This window comes from Trichechus manatus, unplaced genomic scaffold (assembly GCF_000243295.1).
Source record: "Trichechus manatus latirostris isolate Lorelei unplaced genomic scaffold, TriManLat1.0 scaffold00215, whole genome shotgun sequence".
Classification (NCBI taxonomy): Eukaryota; Metazoa; Chordata; class Mammalia; order Sirenia; family Trichechidae; genus Trichechus; species Trichechus manatus.
In genome coordinates this window covers 2,460,138-2,481,124 of record NW_004444151.1, presented here as the reverse complement: position 1 = coordinate 2,481,124, position 20,987 = coordinate 2,460,138, and the positions used below count along the sequence as shown (strand labels likewise).

Below are 20,987 nucleotides of genomic sequence, written 5' to 3'. Positions count from 1 at the left end.
TATTTCACGGTAAGCATATGTGATATTTATAATTGGATAAAACATAAATGTTTAATAAAAAAAGTAGGATATATTTTTCATTTAAGTGGAGATAATCTATGAATTGAATAATTACTTTCTTTCTACTTAATAAGAGAGGCTTATAGTATAGCAAAAGGCAGCTACCTTGGTAGGTGAAATTATAACCAGCATCTTAAAATAAGGATAGAATTTGGAAGTTATCATAGCAAATTAGATTTTCATAGTTACCCTCTCATTTTCCTTTTGTTTTGTAGTTTCTACCTCTGCACCTGAATCAGCTTTAAAATGGTCCCACCCTGAAACCTGGCAAGGGCTTGAAGAAGGCTGGGGAGGATACAGCAATACCATTCCAGGCGCTGGGGATGATGTCTTGATTTTACCCAGTGAGTAAAAGAACCCATGTGATTAAATAATCACAGGCAGCCTGAACCAGAACCAATCTGACTGGGGATTATCTTTCATTTAAATGTATTGCAAAATATAGTAAAGACTAAGCAAATGCATAAACACTTATGTCTACAAACCTCTATTTCTGGGTTAATGTTTGAGAAGAATTTCATAGACCGGTGAAATCCAGAAAAAAATAGCCCAGCTTCCCTTCATTAAAGGTGGAGTAAATAGTCACTGTGTCGAAAGGAGTTAGAATAGTCCATTAACTGGATAATTTTTCTTCATGTGTCAGCGAACAGGTTTACAGCAACTTCTAGTGTCCTCATGTGTGAAACACACAGAGGGTATGAAGGAAGCAACTTGAAAATGTCTCCATATCTTTTGCCTTTAAGAATCCTTTACATATAGGACTAAGGGAAAATGACAAATAAACTCCTCTATTGACATGATAAGGAGTCCTGGAGGTACAGTAAAGCATTTGGCTGCTAACTAAAAGGCTGGTGGTTTGAAATCACTCAGCGACTTCATGGGAGAAAGATCTGGTGATCTTCTCCCTATGATTGCAGCCTAGAAAACCCTATGGGGAAGTTCTTCTCTGTCACATGTGGTTGCTATGAGTTGAAATTGACCCAATGGCGCCTAATAGCAACAATTGCAATGATTTTTCAAAGGTTCTAGAAAAGGAACAGATTAATAAAATCTATCCGTCTAGCTATCCATCCATCCATCCATCCATCTATCTACTTACCTACCTATCTAGAACTCTCTCCCTGTATGCATGCATAGTGGAAAAAAGATGTTTGCTTGATATATAGGAACACTTACCCATACTCATGAAATTCTTTTTCCTTGAAAGTTCTTGAAACTCTCATAAAATCTCCCTAGCCCAAGAAGAAAATGATGTCCATAGAATAAATATATGCATCCCAAAATATCTAATTCCATTTATGGTTTAACTTGAACCTCTTTAGATAATACTGAATAAAAGAGGGACTATAATAGAAGAATATTTGGGCATCTGTGAAGTGACAAATATCTACTGAGAATTGGCAATGTTCTGGGAGACCTTTGTTCTCCATGTATTAATTAATTTAATCCTCACAATAATCCTATGATGTAAATAATATTATTATCCCCACTTTTACAGACAGAAAAACAGAAGCCCAGGACAGTTAAGTAACTTGCCCAGGGTCACACAGCTTCCAATTTGGCAGAGTCAGTATTTAGCTCAGGCAGTTTGGTTCCACTAAACTACTAAAGTGCATTCCCTTTCTAAAGAACTAAGAGTAATTAAAAGAGAGTAATGGCACTGTTGGTTTTATTTAAAATGGAGAATGAAGGCAGAATGAACAAAACATACTAACTACCTTCTGAAAATTGATGGTGTGTCCTTATAACTGTACATGCAGAGATGAGGCACAGGAGGGTGTCAGTTGACCAATATGAATTTCAACTATTATTATCATCCAGCTCCCCATCACCCTTCTCCCAACAGAGGATGTTATTTTTTGAATAAACAAGCTCATGAGTCATTCATATACGGAAAGGAGAAATCTGTTCTGCCTCAGTCATCTCTTTGATGAATCTTGCCAGTGGATTGACCCTGGGCTATGGTTTTTCCCACTAAGCAAGCTGTTTCTCCCATCCCATGCAGGAAGCAAGAGAAGCTTTTGAAGGTTGCCAAGCTTTCGGTATCCTTTGGGGCTTTTATGCCAAGTGAGCGAGGAACAAGCTTAGCCATCTCACTTGGCACTGCAGCTGACTGTACTGTGTGTCCTGGTTCTTGGGAGCCCCTAGCATCCCCCATCATTCTTCATTCGGTTGTTCACGGTTAGCTTATAAGATAGGTCCCGATTCTTCATGAAGCTGCTCTTAAATAGCACAAATCAGTATGCTGGAAAAAAAAGTTGGGCACAGGCATTGGAAGTATAAGGTATCTTCCAATCGATCCTTTTATGTTATTGTGAGACTCAGAGAAGTTCACATTTTTAAAACAAACAGTTATCGCTCATTATTTTTGTTTTCAAGTGGAAACTCACTGAGTGAAAACAGATACATAATATGTAATATATAATAAATGAATTCCTTGTTCTTTGCCCATGGCCTCTCACCTCTTCCCTAATAAGCCCTCTTCTAAATCCAGCAAATTTCTTTATATTGTCCAGCACTTTAATCCCTTTTTCTGTTCAGTTTTGTGTCTTACATAGGAGCTAATCTGGCTTACTTTTCCTTTCTGATTTTTCGCCAGCTCTTACTGATATTTTGACCCCTGATGAACCTTTGTGTTGACTCTACCATCTATCTCTCCTTTTGTTTTGCTTCTCTCTGCACTCTAGACCTTTTCCTGATTTCCCTTGGTTCTTTCATTCCCCGACTTCATTGACTCAGGTTGGTGCATTCACCTGAGTCCGGCACAAAATAAACTCTCAGTAAGTATTGCTTGAATAAAGTGCACAACCTCAATGCTGCCATCCATGATTTAATACTGGGAATAAATCCTTGATTTTGACACCATATAGCTATAAGATTTTACAGGTCTGTGGAAAAGAATATCTTAACCTTTGAACAGATTCCTAAGAATTGCGATGTGGTTTTTTATAATGATGATAATGATGGTAGTTGTGACCGTGTTTTGAGTGATGGGTATGTGCCATGGATCGTGCTAAGTGCTCTACATGGATTTTCTTGTTTAATTCCTACAATAACCCTCCAAGCAGATCCTGTCATTATCCCTGTTTTCACACATGAGGAATCTGAGACACAGAGAGGTAATATAACTTGTGCAACTTTCACCCAGCTAGTAAGTAAAGAAGCTGGGGCAGACACTCAGACCATTTGATTCCAGAGTCCTATCTTTTTACTGTATCTTTTTTATAACCCACCCTCCATGCCCACCCAGATCCATCCAAATCAGGCTACACATTATACTGAATTTATACTTCTCTGCCTACTTGTCTCATCATTCCTTTCACTTTGGAATAATAATAATAATAAATCTATTTTTCTGAGTACCTTCTGTGTGTCAGAAACTCTGAGATATTCAGTCTTACCACATCTCCATTAGCTATACATTTGTGGAAAAACTGGAGAAACTTCCCAAAGAGTTATCTGATACAGTGAACCATTGGTAAAAGCATTTGCTTTGTATCTGATAGCAGATGTAGTTGTAATTCAAATTAACACGCCTTTTCCAATTCAGTTTAGCAATATTTACCAAACATGCATTGTTTTCAAGGCACTGTACCAGGTGCTCATGATCTGGGGATCCAATGGCAAGTAAGGAACAGCTGTGACCTCAAACAGCTGGTGATCTAGAAAGGTTAATAAAACACATACTGCACAATACATAATAACATAGCAAATAGCTGTAATAAAAGGCAGGATATGTATAGAATCAGAGTGTCTCAGGTGAGTATAGGAGAGATTTCTACATGGAGGAAGAGGCATTTGAAATGAACTTTAAAAGACAGGGTAAGTTTTGAGGGACAATTATGAGGCAGAAGAACATACTGGGAAATTAGTGGTGCTTCAGTGAATAAAGGATGGGCTGTGGAATAGATAGACCTGAATTCACATTTGAATTCCGACATTCACCAACTGTGTGACGTTGGACATGTTTTAGAACTTTCTGACCCTCATCTATAACATGAGGTCTATAATTAATATTTCATAATGTTGAGAAATTAAATGATGTAACATCAGTACACGTGACCACTGCATAGATTATTGGCGGTAATGGAATTATAGATGAAAGCAGTAACTTTTAATGTATCAGTCTCTCTTTTCCTTCATTTTCTCATCTGACTGCCCCTCTTGGCCTCTGGTATTAGCAGCACTTTGTATTTTCTTTCCAATGGCTTATTATTTAATTTTCACAACATCCTTGGGAGCTAAATAGGTAATAACTATTATTACAGTAAAAACCCATCTTTACATAATATGATTTTAATGGAACAGCTGATTTTACAAAATGAAAGTGACTGGTAAAGAAGATTTAAGTGATACTTTTGAACCTCTAATATAATTTTATGGTGTTTTGTGTGTTTTAATTCATTAATAAAGGAAAAGTGTAGAACATTCCCATCATTATTCAAATAGAATAGCATAATTTTTCAATAAAATTCTTAGGGTAAATTGCCTATTTCCATTTTGTGGAAAATCAATTTTATGGAATAACCTGACTCATCCTATTCCATAAACATAGGACTTTACTAATAAAAGATAGCACTATCTTAAGTATGGTACCATTTTCCTTCAAGGTGTTCTTTCTTTATAGACATTGGGTTTTGAAAAACTGTAAATTCTTCTCTGTGGTATTATATGGAATAAGCTGAGGTAATCATGAAGAATTTGCTTTTGTAGTTTAGTTTATGATAACTTTACGTCACACAAACAAGAATATCTAACCTTCTTTGCCTTCTAGATATTGGGAGTATGGAGCTAAATGCATTCTAGACATTTCAAGGAGTAGGAACCAGGTCTATCTGACTTACTATGTAAATCTCAAACCTTCATAAAGCAAAGCTCGTAAACTGGCAAAATGATCCCGCTAGCTTCTATTCAACTGACATGAGACGATGTGGGTAAGATGCTTCCAGTGCTTTCTCTGAAGGAGTTTCAGCCTTGGCAGAATGACACCCTTTTCATACAACGCAGGCTTAATGGAAGGAAAATGTGTTATAATTCCAAATGGATTCTATTTTTGAAAAGTACAGATATGATATCATGTAGCCTCCAGATTTTTTTTTTCATGGTGAAATTCACTGTGTTTCGTTTCTGTGTTACTTAGAACCGTCCTTATTTGAAGAGATGAATGGGAGCATATTTTTTGTTTACAATAGTTTTTCTGTTTGTTCTGATTTCAATACTTGGATACTTTAAATGGCAGAGAGGCTCATCAAAGCCATGTGATGTTCAATGATGGAATATTTAACACATATCCTTATTAATATGTGAAGCATTATAGTTGGTGATATGAGGTAAGATGGTCATAAATCATTTTTTGGGAAGAGTAATTTTTACAAAATATCGTGATTATGGAGCCATTCATTTGATTAATCTATTAATTATCTGAGGTTATAGCCAATTTCCGACTCATAGCTATCCTATGTGAGTTAGAATCAGCTCATCAGTAACAAGTTTGTTTGTTTTTATAGCCAGTGTAGGATGAGCTACACATGGACAGAGATTTAGGTCTGCAACCCCAGTTACAAACCAAATATAAATTTAGTATTGTCTCTGTAGTTTGAGTAGTTCTTAAAATTTTTATCTTATACCATTTGGGTGGGACAGACAAGTCCTGCAGACCACTACCCCACTTATTCTGGATTACTAGCAAGTGAAATGGGGAAGAAACTGGGCTTAACTTACTGGGGTCCTTTTTATAATGCATGGCATCAATAGGTGACAGCTTGAATGTGTTTGTTCTGGAAATCTAGCTATATTTCTAGATATACCTAACAAGCTACACAGAAACTTAACAATTTAAAACATGCGTTTTATTTTGTTCAAAATTTTGTGGGGAAGTGGTAGACTATACTAGTCTTGTCTGGGGTTTTTCACGCATTGCAGCTACATGGCAGCTGGGCTCTGGTCATCTAAAGGCTCAGTTTGGTTTCATGGTCCAAGATGGCTCACTTGTGTGGCTAGCAGTCGATGCTCAGCCAGGGTAGCCAGCTAGGGGCCTTGGTTCTTCTCCACATAGGTTTTAATTTTTTAATAAAATATTTAATTTACAACAGTTTTAGATATACAGAAAAATTGTGAAGATAGTATAAAAAGCTTCCGTATACTCCATATCCAGCTTCCCCTATTATTAACATCTTGCATTAGGAAAAACAGGGCATTCTTTTTTTTTTATTGTTGTAGTTTAAGTGAAAGTTTACAGTTCAAGTTAGTCTCTCATCCAAAAATTTATACATACATTGTTTGTGACCCTAATTGCTCTCCCTATACTGTGACAACACACTCCTCCTTTCCACCCCTGATTTCCCATGTCCATTCAAACAGCTAGCTGCTAACCCTCTCTGTCTTCTCATCTCACCTCTGGACAGAGGCTGCCCATTTAGTCCCATGTATCTACTTGAGCTAAGAAGCACACTCTTCATGAGTATCATTTTATGTCCCACAGTCCCGTCCAATCTTTGACTGAAGAGTTGGCCTCGGGAATTGTTTTAGTTCTGGGTTAACAGGGAGTCTGGGGGTGATGCTTTCTGAGATTCCTCCAGTCTTAGTCAGGCCATTAAGTCTGGTCTTTTTACTAGAATTTGAGGTCTGCACCCCACTTTTCTCCCACTCCATCAGGGATTCTCTGTTGTGTTCCCTGTCAGGGCGGTCATTGGTGGTAGCCGGGCACCATCCAGTTCTTCTGGTCTCAGGCTGATGAAGTCTCTGTTCTGTGTGGCCCTTTCTGTCTCTTGGGCTAATACTTTCCTTGTGTCTTTGGTGTTCTTCATTCTCCTTTACTCCAGGTGGTTGGGAACAATTGACGCATTTAAGATGGCCGCTTGCTAGCTTTTAAGACCCCAGATGTCACTCACCAAAGTAGGATGTAGAACATTTTCTTAATAAACTTTAAAAACAAGGCAGTCTTGATATAAATAAATCAAGCATTCAACAACAACAACAAAAATGTACTATTTTTTAGTATACTATAGCATAGTGGCTAAGAGTTTGGCTGCTAACCAAAAGCTCAGCAGTTCGAATCCACCAGAGGCTCCTTGGAAACCTGTGGGCAGTTCTACTCTGTCCTAAAGGGTTGCTATGAGTCAGAATTGACTCGACAGCAATGGGTTTTGGTATAGCATGCTATTTAAAATAATCTTATTGCAAAAGTATTTGCAATGTGGAGTCCTTTGATGAACTGAATGATTATTAAAATTTATTTGTTTTATTTTGAGGTATATTTACATGGATTTACTTTTTTAAGTGAATATTAGTATATATGTAAAAATATAGATGCGTAGAATTGTTGAGATGGTAGGAAACTTAGTGGCTATCTAATCCAATTAAACTAAGCCAAGATAATGCAAGTGTTTTATAACAGTGAAATGCTCTGAGTTATAAGTTATTATTTTTACCCAGACTCATATGACAGTTTGTATCAAGGATAAGAGTAGGATTTCAGTCTCTTGAATTTCAGCCTAGTGTTGCAAATGACCTCCTAAAATTTATAAGAAGATCTCCTAAATTAAAATTAGTTATGTTTTAGATTTGTACGGCTAAAATAGGATTGCTTTTGTAAGACACAACACTTAGAGGCTAGGAAGTTCCTTCTAGTTGCAATGGCCATGATTCAAATGGCTTTTCTCAATAGCAGTAATGCCCTAAGTTACTGACCAAGGCCTGGTACAGAGTACTCTTGCCAGGGATGGACAACTGGAAGTTGGAATTTAAAAAAAAGTATTTTTATAACTAAATATATTTTCCCATAAAGATGAAATCTCAATTGAAATAATACCAGAGATTTTTATTTCCTGTAAGTGAGAAAAGATACATAATAAAAAATTATAAATACATTGAAACAGATTGGTACCCTTTTTCTAATCTCGATTTGTCAAACTCTGCTTGGCTCAGTCCTAGCATTCGTTTCTGGGCTAATTAGAACTCACTTAGGATCTTCTCTTGGGACCCAAAGTCATGTAGGCCCCTACACTCTTTATGGCTTGCTAACTTGCTGGAACTAATTAGAGTTTTACTCTAATCGAGTGGTTTTTCAAACCCTCTTGTGTCTTCACTCACCTGGATAGTACACTCTTTGTCATAGTTCATTAGTGTTAGTACTACAGCAGTTTTCTAGGGGGCAGGGGAATACTTCTTAGGGTACACAGATCATAATTTTTGGGGGGGTATTGGCAGGTGTGAACTATGTAAGAGACCCAAGTATTATTTCGGTACTTGCCCTCGCCTAGAGAATTACCACCTTTGTGACTTTATCAACTACCGTCTCCAGCTCCCGAGACGTGTGACCCTCGTAAGCACCTTGTGACGCAGCCTGAAAGGAATGTAGTAACTATCGCTGTAAAACACCCATGATGCTTTTCTTTAGTTGGAGTAGGTATGGTTTTTTTCTGCTGTAGCAACCTCTTTCTCTTACATAATCTCTACTTGCTTCCATATGCAGTTTAAAACTACTTCTTAATGGAACAACGCATTCCTCTCTTCAGGAATTTTAAGTACGTTTTACACCTAGCAATGCAAATTACAAGCTTCCTAGAAGCAACAAATGCAATGATAGTAGCTATGGAAAAATATAAATATTTATCATAAACTTAAAGGAGTCCTGGTGGTGCAGTGATCAAGCACTTGGTTGCGAACTAAAAGTTTGGTGGTTCAAACTCACCAGCGGCTCTGCAGGAGAAAGACTTGGAGATCTGCTTCCATAAAGATTACAGCCAAGATAAGTAAAGCATTACTGAAGAAGAACAAAGGGGGAGGCCTCACACTACCTGATTTTAGAACCTAATATACTGCCACAGTAGTCAAAACAGCCTGGTACTGGTAAAACAACAGATACATAGACCAATGGAACAGAATTGAGAATCCAGATGTAAATTCATCTACCTATGAGCAGCTGATATTTGACAAAAGCCCAAAGTCCATCAACTTGGACAAAGACAGTCTCTTTAACAAATGGTGCTGGCATAACTAGATATCCATTTGCAAAAAAATGAAACAAGACTCATACTTCACACCATGTATACAAACTAACTTAAAATGGATCAGAGACCTAAATATAAAATCTAAAACGATAAAGGTCATGGAAGAAAAAAATAGGGACAATGCTAGGATCCCTAATACATGGCATAAACAGAATACAAACCATAAGTGACAATGCACAAACACCAGAAGAGAAACTAGATAACTGGGAGCTCTGAAAAATCGAACACTTATGCTCATCAAACGACTTCACCAAAAGAGTAAAAAGACAACCTACAGACTGAGAAAAAAAATTTGGCTACGTCAAATCCGATCAGCGTCTAATCTCTAAAATCTACAACATATTGCAAAACCTCAACAACAAAAAGACAAATAACCCAATTAAAAAATGGGGAAAGGATATGAAAGACATTCAGTCACGAAAGAAGACAGTCAGGCCACTAACAGACACATGAGGAAATGCTCAAGATCATTAGCCATTAGAGAAATGCAAATCAAAACTACCATGAGATATCATCTCACCCCACCAAGGCTAACATTAATCCAAAACACACAAAATAATAAATGCTGCAGAGGTTGTGGAGACACTGGAACACTTCTACACTGTTGGCGGGAATGTAAAATGGTACAACCACTTTGGAAATCGATTTGGCGCTTCCTTAAAAAGCTAGAAATAGAAGTACCGTAGGATCTAGCAATCCCGCTCCTTGGACTATATCCTAGAGAAATAAGAGCCGTCACACAAATATGTATATACACACCTAGGTTCATTGCAGCACTGTTCACAATAGCAAAAAGATGGAAACAACCTAGGTGTCCATCAATGGATGAATGAATAAACAAATTATGATATATTCACACAATGGAATACTATACAACGATAAAGAACAACAATGAATCTGTGAAACATATAACATGGATGAATCTGGAAGGCATTATACTGAGTGAAATTAGTTAGTTGCGAAAGGACAAATATTGTATAAGACCACTATTATAAGAACTCTGGAAAAGGTTTAAACACAGAAGGAAACATTCTTTGATGGTATGAGGGTGGGGAGAGAGGGAAAGGGGTATTCACTAACTAGATGGTAGATGAGAATTTTCTTAGGTGAAGGGAAGGACAACACACACTACAGGGGAAGTCAGCACAACTGGAATACACCCAAAACTAAGAGGTTTCCTGAATACAACCAAGCACTTCGACAGACAGAGTAGCAGTGGTGGGCGTCTGGGGACTATGGTTTCAGGGAACATCTAGGTCAATTGGCATAACAAAGTTTATTAAGAAAATGTTCTGCATCCCACTTTGGTAAGTGGCATCTGGGGTGTTAAAAGCTAGTAAGCAGCCATCTAAGATGCAACAATTAGTCCCAACCCTCCTGGAGCAAAGGAGAATGAAGAGCGCCAGAGACACAAGGAAAATATTAGCCCAAAAGACAGAAAATCAGAGACTTCATCAGCCTGAGACCAGAAGAACTAGATGGTGCCTGGCTACCACAATGACTGCCCTGACAGGAAACAAAACAGAGAGTCCTTGACAGAGCAGGAGTAAAGTGGGGTGTAGAATTCAAATTCTAATAAAAAGACCAGACTTAATGGTTTAACTGAGACTGGAGGGACCCTGGAAGACATGGCCCCCGGACTTTCTGTTAGCCCTAAACTAAAACCATTCCCGAGGCCAACTCTTCAGATGAAGATTAGACTGGACTATAAGACATAAAATGGTACTTGTGAAGAATGTGCTTCTTAGCTCAAGTAGATACATGAGACTAAATGGGCAGCTCCTGTCTGGAGGCAAGATGAGAAGGCAGAAAGGGACAGGAGCAGATTGAATGGACACGGGAAATCTGGGGTAGAAAGAAGGAGCGTGCTCTCACAGTACAGGGAGAGCAAGTAGGATCACATAACAATGTGTGTATAAATTTTTGTATGAGAAACTAATGAATTGTAAACTTTCACTTAAAGCACAATAAAAAAGAAAGATTACAGCCAAGAAAACCCTATGAGGCAGTTCTACTCTGTCACATGGGGTCACCATACGTTGAATCAACCTGACGGCATCTAACAATAACACAACATCATAAACTCGATCAAAAAACAGAATTAAAAGGTCTTGTCAATTTATTAGTTGGGAGGGGTAAAGGAGAATGAGGCTGAAAAGATGACTCAGAACTTTCGAGCCTGGGTGAATGGCTAAGGGTGCCATCCATAGAATAGAGGATGCAGGGGAAGACCTAGGTTAGCAAGAAGGATACTAAGTCCCACTGTAGATATACTAATTTCATTTACAAATGCCTAGATGGTAACTGGAAATGTGAACCAGGAGTTTGGGAGTGAAGCCAGTTCTGTATTTAGATTTGATAATCATTAGAAGAGTTGACTAAGGAAGCCTTGGGGATTGAGCTAGGGTTAGAGTTAGCATGAGAGCCACTGCAGAGAGGTATAAGAAGTGGGTAGAAGACAACATCTTAGATGAAGATCTATTTTAAGGGGCAGGAAGAGAAACCAGAGAAGGAGCAGTTGGCAAAGAAGGAGGAGAACTAGGAAAATGAAAGCCAAGAAAAGAGTGAATTTCGAGATGGTGTAAGTGGTTAACAGGGTAAATACTCCAAGGACGACTACCAGTACTAGTTGTCATCAAGTTGATTCCAACTCATGGTGACCCTATATGTGTAAGAGTAGAACTGTGCTCCATAGGGTTTTCGATAGCTGATTTTTCAGAAGTAGATTACCAGGCCTTTTTCTGAGGCACCTCTGGGTGTACTTGAACCTCAACATTTTAGTTAGCAGCCAGGTGCTAACCATTTGTACCACCCAGGAACTCCCAAGGAGGACTTGGAAGACAGTAATTTAGAAATTGCCTGGGAATAAGCTATATACTCTCTGAAGGTTCCTACAAATCAAATGCAAATTTTGTGCCTTGTCTCTTGCTTGTCTTACAGTTTCACGGGTTTGGATTGGATCTTTATGAAAAACCTCTTAGAGATCAGTGTCTTCAAGGGACACCATATCTTTGTTAAAATTAGAAGGAATTATTCCCTAATGAGACAGTGACATGGCAGCCTGGATATCCTTGGTTCCATCTCTGGTTAGGATACTGCGAAGTGTTCCAGATTAATAGGCTTATGTTATAGGTTCAGTCCCACAGAACCGATCGATTTGTACAGCTCAATCAGTTCAGTTGGGAAAATAGAATAGAGTAAATCCTGTAAGACATTGCTGTCACTTTCCTAAAGGGGTAAAGTATTATAAAAATATAAACCAGCATAATAGCATATAAATATGTTATTAAAAAAAAATTTAGGGGATTGCATATAACTCTTACAATGAGTTCAATTTCTGAGATAAGAATTGAAGCTCATGTTATCACTGAAAGCATGCAGCATTAGTCTATCAGAATACATTGACTAATTCCTTTCAACTTCTGGATACCGAGAGCAGCATCCAGAGATTTTGGTTATTTATTTTTGGATGTCAGTATTAAGAACTAATATCTTTAAAATCACTAGTAAATTCGGTTTTCCAGCAATTGTACTGGTGTGCTGAGGACTGAGGAGTTTCCTGGGACACAGGACTTTCAGTGCTAAACCCAGAAAAGTTCCAGGTAAACTGAACGAGTTGGTTACTCTATTAATAAATCACCTTGAAAAATTCTTACCAACCCTGTATTCTATGATCTGTTCTGCAACATATTTGCTGAGAATTAATGAAATTTTTCCTTGACTTAAATGCATAAACTTATGTTTTAGCTAGTTTTATTCCTCAAAGAAATTTGTCTGATGGAATTAATATTCTTGGAGGAGGCACAGGCATTTCTTACAAGAGAAGCGAACCTGACGGATAGCATATGTGTTTTTCCTTCCTGCTCGGGGAAGTAGGAGCCAAGTAGGGAACAGCTGCCCATGGGGACCCTTAATGCAGAGCAGGGCTTTTTTCACTTGCTGTAATTGAATTACTTCTTTTTCTCTTTACTTTATGGTCTGTTTTCCGCGCAGATAGTTTTGGAATGTAGAATTAAATAATTCATGATTTCCTAAGTATTGGTTTAGGTATAGCTGCCATTTCTCGAGTTGATTATACTCCCTTGAGGGAGGTTTTAAAATTTTCTTATCTGCAGTGCTTTAAAGATAAGAAGTGAGGAGGCCACTATAGGTACAGATGGGCCAGCAGGGGCAGGAATAGCATAGGTGGCTCAGTGTTGACCCTTGGGTTCATATTTTTGCACAGCCCAGGGGGTTTTCTGTTTTTTGTGCCCTAGATCCCTTTGGCAGTCTGGTGAAACCTAGATCCATTATCAAAAGAATTCAGTTAATGCATAAATTGATATATAGGGTTATAAAAGAAACCAGTCACATCAAAATATTAAAAAATCAAATTTGTAATATAATAATGTACATGCTTCTTTATTAGAGCATTAACTAGCAATATATAGTGCTGGGTCCAATAACTATCAGTATTTCTCCAAAAATGGCTGCCTCAGTTCCCTTTCCTCCCTATAAAGGCATGCTGCTCCTCCCATGGAGAGGTGGGGGCTCACTCCCCTTCCCTTTAATCTGATCTTAATTATGTGCTTGGCCAATAGAGTGTAGTAGAATTGATGTCCTGGAACTTCCAAGGCTAGGTCTCAAGAAGCCTTGCATGAGAAGACCCCTCATTTGGGTGTCTCACTTGCTATTGGGATGCTTCCTCTTAGAACACAGTCTTCAGGCTATAGAAATCCCAAATCACGTGGAAAGGCCATGTGTAGACATACTGGTCAGCAGCTCCAGATTAGTTCTATTCAGTGGCCAACGTCATTGTCCAGCCATGCTAATAATCCATCTTGGACATGTAGGCCAGTTGAGCTCAGTAATGGATATTGCTGAGTACTCGGAGGTTTTCCTTCCTTGATCTGCACACACATAAATACCTTCTATTTAATCTTTAGGTCAACGGTCCTCAGTGTTTCTTTCAGTTTATTAGGATTACATTACAGCACTGGAAGAGTTAATGGCTCTTCTTAATAAACTAATTATATCTCATTATGCCTAAGAAAGCTAAGAGAGATTTAAACCCCTCTTAAAAGTGAGTATTAGATCGTCTTCAAAATTAGTATATATTTATTCCATCACTGCCATTTGCACAGTGTGACTGATATTAAGGTAGAGTTCAGAAATCATGCCGTTAGTGAGCAATTATTTATTGGACCCACCACCTGTCTGTCAGTTTGCTCTTCTGTGGTGGCTTGCATGTTACTATGATGCTGGAAGCTGAGCCACTGGTATTTCATATACTAGCGGGGTCACCCATAATGGAAAGGTTTCAGTTGAGCTTCAATACTAAGTCAGACTAGAAAGAAGGGCTTGGAAATCTGCTTCTGAAAATTAGCCAATGAAAACCTTATGGGTCACAACAGAACATTGTCTGACTCAGTTGCTTTGGACATGTCATCTGGAGGGATTGATCACTGGAGAAGGACATCATGTTTGGTGAAATAGAGGGCCAAGGAGGGCATGGGAGACCCTTGATGAGGTAAATTGGCATGATGGCCACAACAATAGACTTGAACATGCTGGCAATTGTGAGGGTGATGCAGGATGGGCAACATTTTGTTGTGTTGTATATAAAGTCACCAGGAGTTGGAATCGACTCAATGGCAGCTAATAACAACAAATTATTGGATATATCATGTATTATGTGCCAGACACTTTGCCTCATGTTGGGGATAAAAGGATGAGCAAAACAGTTCAATCCCTACCCTTGTGGAAGTTACTGCCTAGTGGGGGAGACAGAAATATAATCACATGTGTAATGATAAATTAATAAAACTAATAATTGTGCTGCAGGAAACATTCAGAGAGTAATGGAAGTGTCTGGCATGGAGATCTGGGCTGAAATAGAAGAGGAATTATTAGTTAAACCATTTTGTCAGGCTGAAAACAAGCATTTAGATATTTATTATTACTAGTAATAACTTAGAGTCCCTGGATGGCACGAATGGTTCAGCACTCAACTACTAGCTGAAAAATTGGTGGTTCAAACCCACCCAGAGGCTTCTCAGAAGACAGGCCTGGCAGTCTGCTTCTGAGCCTTGAAAATCCTATGGAGCATTTCTCTGACACACATGGGGTGGCCATGAGTCGAAATTGACTTGACTGCAACTGGCAATAGTAACTTTAACCAGCATTTCTCAAAGTGTTTCCCATGAAAACTACCTCAGTATAAACATAACATGGGACCAAGATAACAATGTCAAATAAGTTTGGGAAACACTGGACTAAGCACAGATAAATAGATTTCTTTGCACTTGGTCTTTTGAAAGCCTTTTATATGGTAATGTGGAGTATATAACTTCCAAATATAGTCTACATTGTTTCCCAAATATGTTTGACCATATAACCCTTTTATTCACAGAGCAGGAAGCTCATGACGTTTCAGAGAAGCACTTTGAGTACAATGTACTTCCACACTTAATCTGATTTACTACTCAAAACCACTCCATGAGGTTAGGTAAGGTTAGGTCTTTCGTGTCAAAAACCTAAAAAACAGAAGTTTATTTCTCTCTTACATAAAAGAAGTCTGTTCCATGGTGTCAGGGACTTGGACTTCTATCTTCTTGCTCCACTATCTGTTGCTTCCATTCCCAAAGTCACTCTCAATGGGCCAGTATGTCTGCTGGAGCTCCAGCCATTGCAACCACGTTCCAGGACGCAGGAAGGAGAAAGGGGCAATGAAGGGTGTGACTCTTCTTCTTTAGAATTCTTCTTGTAACTCTCACATGATACTTCTGCTTACATCTTTTTTGGCCAAAATTCAGTCAAATGACCACATCTAACTGGAAGGGGAGATGGGAAGGGTTGTCTTTTGGCTAGGTGACAATATGTTCAGCTAAAAATTGGAGCTTTTATTTCTAAGGAAGAAGGAGAGAATCAATACTGAAAGGCAACTAGTAGGCTCACCAAAACTATCTCCCATTTTATAGCTGAGGAAAATGGGCCTAAAGAGACATGTCCAAGAAAGAACTTGGAGACCCTAGAGACAGCAGGGCTTCAAACTCCTTTGAACCAGTTCAGTCATGGCCAACGAAGCGAAACTGGAATAGACCCAAATTTTTAAAATTTAAGTGATCCGGAACTATAAGTGGAATGGGGAAAAAATATGGGTCGAAGCCCTGGAATGGGAGACTCAGAAGACAACAATAAGTCAACAGGAAAGGGTACAGCAACCCTAGTAACTGAAGTCTCTCAGAGTGTGGGATGACAGTGGGGAGGCGAAGCCTGCCATCACCCAGGATGCTCCATGTCTCCTCCGGGAGGGCTAGTATCTTCAGCTTCTGGCTCAGCATGAGTCCTTAACAGATTAATAACTGATCTCCTTCAAACCTAGTTCATTTCCTCCTTTGGTTGCCCAACAAAGGAAGCAATGCTACTTGAGCTGCTCAAGAAGCTCCATTTCATCCAGGAATTCGAGTGACTCTATCCTGCCCACTTCTGATTGCGGTAATCTGCTGTACAGTTCCATCATGTTGACTGCTGATGGGGTTTCCCATCCATTTGACAGCAGTCATTCTTTCTGTGACGCTAAAGACTTGCACATTTCCACTCCAGACAGGTCGCACTGTTGTCTCTGCAGGTTTTCTATCATGATTTGCCCCAACCAATCATCCATGTTCACCTGCTCGTAGTTTACGAACATGACAGTCTCAAAACTGTTGGCTGCTCACTTTAGAAGGTTTGCAGACTGCTCCAGAGTCATGTAAATCAGCACACATTCATTTATGAGGAGTGTCAGCCATTGTGTATTTATTTGGCATTTTTTTAGCTGTTCTTCCAATTCAGGTAAATCTCTCGCAGATCTGATCCAATAATGTCATATCTCTTTGAATCTAACGTGTCGATCTATTTGATAAAGTTTGATAGGCGAGGCTTGGATTTGATGTTGTATATCTTTCTTGTGACTGTCATTGGAAAGTCAGCTTTAAAATACTTACTTGAGAGAAGGTTTTCATCCTTTAACTTCCAAATGGTGGTATCCATCCCAGTCCCAAGATTTAGAACTTGACAAGGACTTTCTGTCTTCTGTAGAAATGCCTTTATAAGCGGACTGACCCCATGGACTCAAGCAACATATCCTGATGCATGAGATTGGGTTATTGCCAGGACTGAGGAAAGCAACACACATTCAAAGCCATGTGGTTGGCTGCCATCTTTGAGCAGGACACTGCTGTTTCTGACTCTGTGCAAAATCCAGTGGGCAAGAGATTTCGTTGCTATGTAATGTATACGCTGCCCTTGTTTTCTAAGAGGGAGATTTAAGTTTTTGCAGGGTTTTTACCCATAATTTTTCCCGTTCCAGTTATGGTTCCGGTTCACCCAAATTTTGAAAATTTGATTCTGTTCCAGTGTCACTTCTGTGGCCATGATTGAACCAGGAAGAACCAGTTCGAAGCCTTGAGAGACAGCACAGATTCAAATCTAGACCTGATGATTCCTTGAGTCTCTAGTTCACCACACTACCCTTATGTAAACATGTAAATCAGTTACTTCTGAGTTGATTCTAACTCATGGTGACCCCATATGTGACAGAGTAGAACTGTACTCTATAGGGTTTTCAATGGCTGTAATCTTATGGAAGTAGATCACCAGGCCTTTCTTCTGTGGTGCTCTGGGTGGACTCCAACCTGCAACCTTTCGGTTGGTAGCCAGTTGGAAACTTTGCGCCACCAGGGGGGACTAAGAACCTTTCAAAGGCCATGATATAAAAGGACATTGTGATATATATGGGTAACACCAATGTAAACTATAAATGTAGAAATACATATTTTTAGAGGTAAATCCCTGTATCTAGAAAACAATGGCACTAGATTAATGAAAACTGTGAGTGGGATTTGACTGCCTTTTACTTTGGATATATTATTAAGACCACATTTCTGTTCGTCAAGCTGCTCTCATGTGGAATTGCTTGTCCTTGGTTTTCTTCATTCATCACATCAGTGATGCTCTGCCAGCCTTGGATCCAGTCTAGAGCTATCTGTTTGCCTCTCTTTATTTACATGATAACTTCACCTGATGGCAAGTTAGTGTCTGGGTAAAAAACATTGATCTTCCCTAGACTGAGCTATGTTTTCATCTGTTTGGGTTAACAACAGTGGGCTAGCCCTGCTGACTGGCAGCAGTGTTGTCTGTAAAGCCCATGCCGGAGGTTTGCACCAAGGGGGACAGCATCCTGCACTGCACCACTACAGGCTGGCTGTGCTCTGTGGTGCACATGGCAGCAGTCGCTTGGCCATCTTCCTGCATGTTATTGGCAACAGCGGAGGTGTCTCATCTTTGTGCTCCCAGTGTTCAGCATAGCTCCAGAACAGAGCAGATGTTCTTTGGTTTGTTAAATGAGGGCATGAATGAATGAATGAATGACAGATTGGATGAAATTCTAATTAAGTCATAGTCCATATCCTCTATCCCCATATTGATGGCATAATTGATAGTAATGGTATTTGTTGACACAGTGAGGGAATGCCTTGGGATACTTTCTCTAGGGACATGGTTAAAAGGCTGGTGATAGTCCTGAGTCAGAGATCTGGGATTAAGAAATCAGGTCCTTTTCCTCTTCCTTAAGCCCTTCATAGGGCAGGAGGTAGTAGGTGGAGGCTCTTTCTTCTTTAGAGATCTCAGAGCATGAGTGACTACAGCAGAGTTTCCTTCTACAGATTCAGGAATGGGTGGTTCCAACCCTCACCTCAATGACAAATTTTCTAACTAAAATCCTGGGGAAAGGGGAAGTTGGCAGGATCCTATGATGGCACATATCCTATGAATGGTAATTAAAGTTAGCATTGTGACTTCTAGCAAGGAAATAGAGACACATACTTCTGACGTAGAGTGGTTCCCAAATTGCTAACTCCCAAACTCTGCTGAGAGTTCATGGGTGGGGCAAACGATTAAGTGCTTGGCTGCTAACCGAAAGGTTTGGTGGTTCTAATCCATCCAAAGGCACCTCAGAAAAAAGGCCTGGCAGTCTACTTTCGAAAGATCACAACCATTGAAATCCCTATGGAGCACAGTTCTACTCTGACACACCTGGGGTTGCCATGAGTCAGCATTGACTCAACAGCTACTGTTTTTTTTTTTTTTTTTTGAGGGAAAATCTTCCTAAGAGAAAACTGGAAAATTAGCCCCTGGAAAAACTAACCTTTCTCTGAGATTCCAAAGTTTATGTAATATAGGAAAGAACTTATAGAGCCAAGGTTATCCTAGAAGTCTCCTGACTTCCCCTCACTGCTCAAGGGAAACACCCTGCCTCTGCCCCTCTGTGCCCTCCCCAGGGTGCTTTCCTTGTTCTATAAAGGGGATGAAGAGTTTGCTTCATAATTTGTGTTATTCCTAGGGAGCTGAGGGGGAGGGATTCGTTTCCATCCAATTGTGGTCTATTGCCTCAACCAACCATGTATCAGCTACACAGCACATCAGGTAGACTGTGGGCATGTTACATCATCATCATCCTTGATTTCTCTCCTTATTTCTGTTTTTCTTCGTTTAGTTCATTTGGTTTAATGAATGGCATATTGACATCTACGTGCATATAAGACCAAAAACCAAACCTGTTGCTGATGAGTTGATCCTGACTCATAGTGACCCTACAGGACAGAGTAGAGCCACCCCATAGAGTTTCCAAGGCTGTAATCTTTAAAGAAGCAGACTGCCACATCTTTTTCCCAGGAAGCGACTGGTGGGTTTGAACTGCCGCCCTTTCAGTTAGCAGTTGAATTCTTAATCCCTGCCCCACCAGGGATCCTTTACATGCACATACACAAAGTTATATATCTAATTCATGTGGTTTAGCTGTCTAACACAGTGGTTTCCAAAACAGAATGTGAAAGATAATTCATCAAGATGCAGATAGAAAGTATTAGAACCTTTATTTACATTTATTTTTATTCTATCTTTTGAAAAATTTCTTTTTGTATGTTGTATCACATATATTTTTATTATATTAGTATTGTAGTGTGTATATGTAATTTATCAATAAGTTTATAAGGAAATAAATAATATTTGGAATATATGATTAAAAAGTACTATTCTAGAGAAAGAATATTTAGCATTTATTTGAGTTTTAATACCATATTAAAAAACAAAGTGAAACCCATTGCCATCGAGTCGATTCTCACTCATAGTGACCCAATAGGACAGAGTAGAACTGCCCCAAAGGGTTTCCAAGGGGCAGCTGGTGGATTTGAACTGCTGACATTTTTGTTAGACACCATAGCTGTTAACCACTGTGCCACCAGGGCCCCAAATATTAGTGTGTATTAACTATAGTATGAGTCACCTTTCAAGGTACTTACTAGTAAAATATTTGCTATATATGGTACACATCATTATATATACGTGTGATTTTATGTAAGTGTTTTAAATTAAGGGTTCAAATGTAAAATTAGAAATTTGACTTAAAAAAACCAGAGCTAAAACCAGACCATGAACTAAAAAGAAAGTGATTTTTCATATGTGTATTTTGAAATTAGGCTAACCTTTGTGGAAACCTGAAAAACCTAATTGTCAAAAGGAGCAAGTCTTAATTTTCTTAGGGTCTTGGCCTTATGTATCCATGTGGTATAATAGTCAATGGTTTCCCAAAGCTTTCATGGTAAATTTCAAACTCATTCATTTCAGCTACAAAGCCCTTTTTGATCTGGCCTCATTGCCCGCCACTTTCTGAGAGCATCATTTGCCTTAATCACGCTCATCTACTTGCAGTTCTCAGATGGGACCATCCATTTCTCCTTTCCAGTTATTTATATTTGCTGTTTCCTCTCCCTGCACCTGTCTTCACCTCGCCTTCTTCTGTTCCCCTCACCCTTTCCTACCCCAACACTCTCTTCCGGCTAGCTATTTTTTTCTTTTAACGCTCAACTTAATGTCACTGTTTCCAGAAAATGCCCT

The 20,987-nt window shown here is 39.1% G+C and overlaps 1 protein-coding gene and 1 pseudogene across 1 annotated transcript in view; one reads left to right on the top strand and one right to left on the bottom strand.

Annotated features, from left to right (window-relative positions):
• LOC101361563 (PKHD1, fibrocystin/polyductin) overlaps positions 1 to 20,987 on the top strand; it is a 413,510-nt gene that overhangs the window by 295,561 nt on the left and 96,962 nt on the right. The window contains exon 40 of the mRNA XM_023742674.1: positions 276 to 404. Coding sequence (XP_023598442.1) covers positions 276 to 404 — 129 coding nt within the window. The remainder of the gene's footprint in view (positions 1 to 275; positions 405 to 20,987) is intronic.
• Positions 16,408 to 18,347, bottom strand: LOC105756893 (leucine carboxyl methyltransferase 1 pseudogene; annotated as a pseudogene).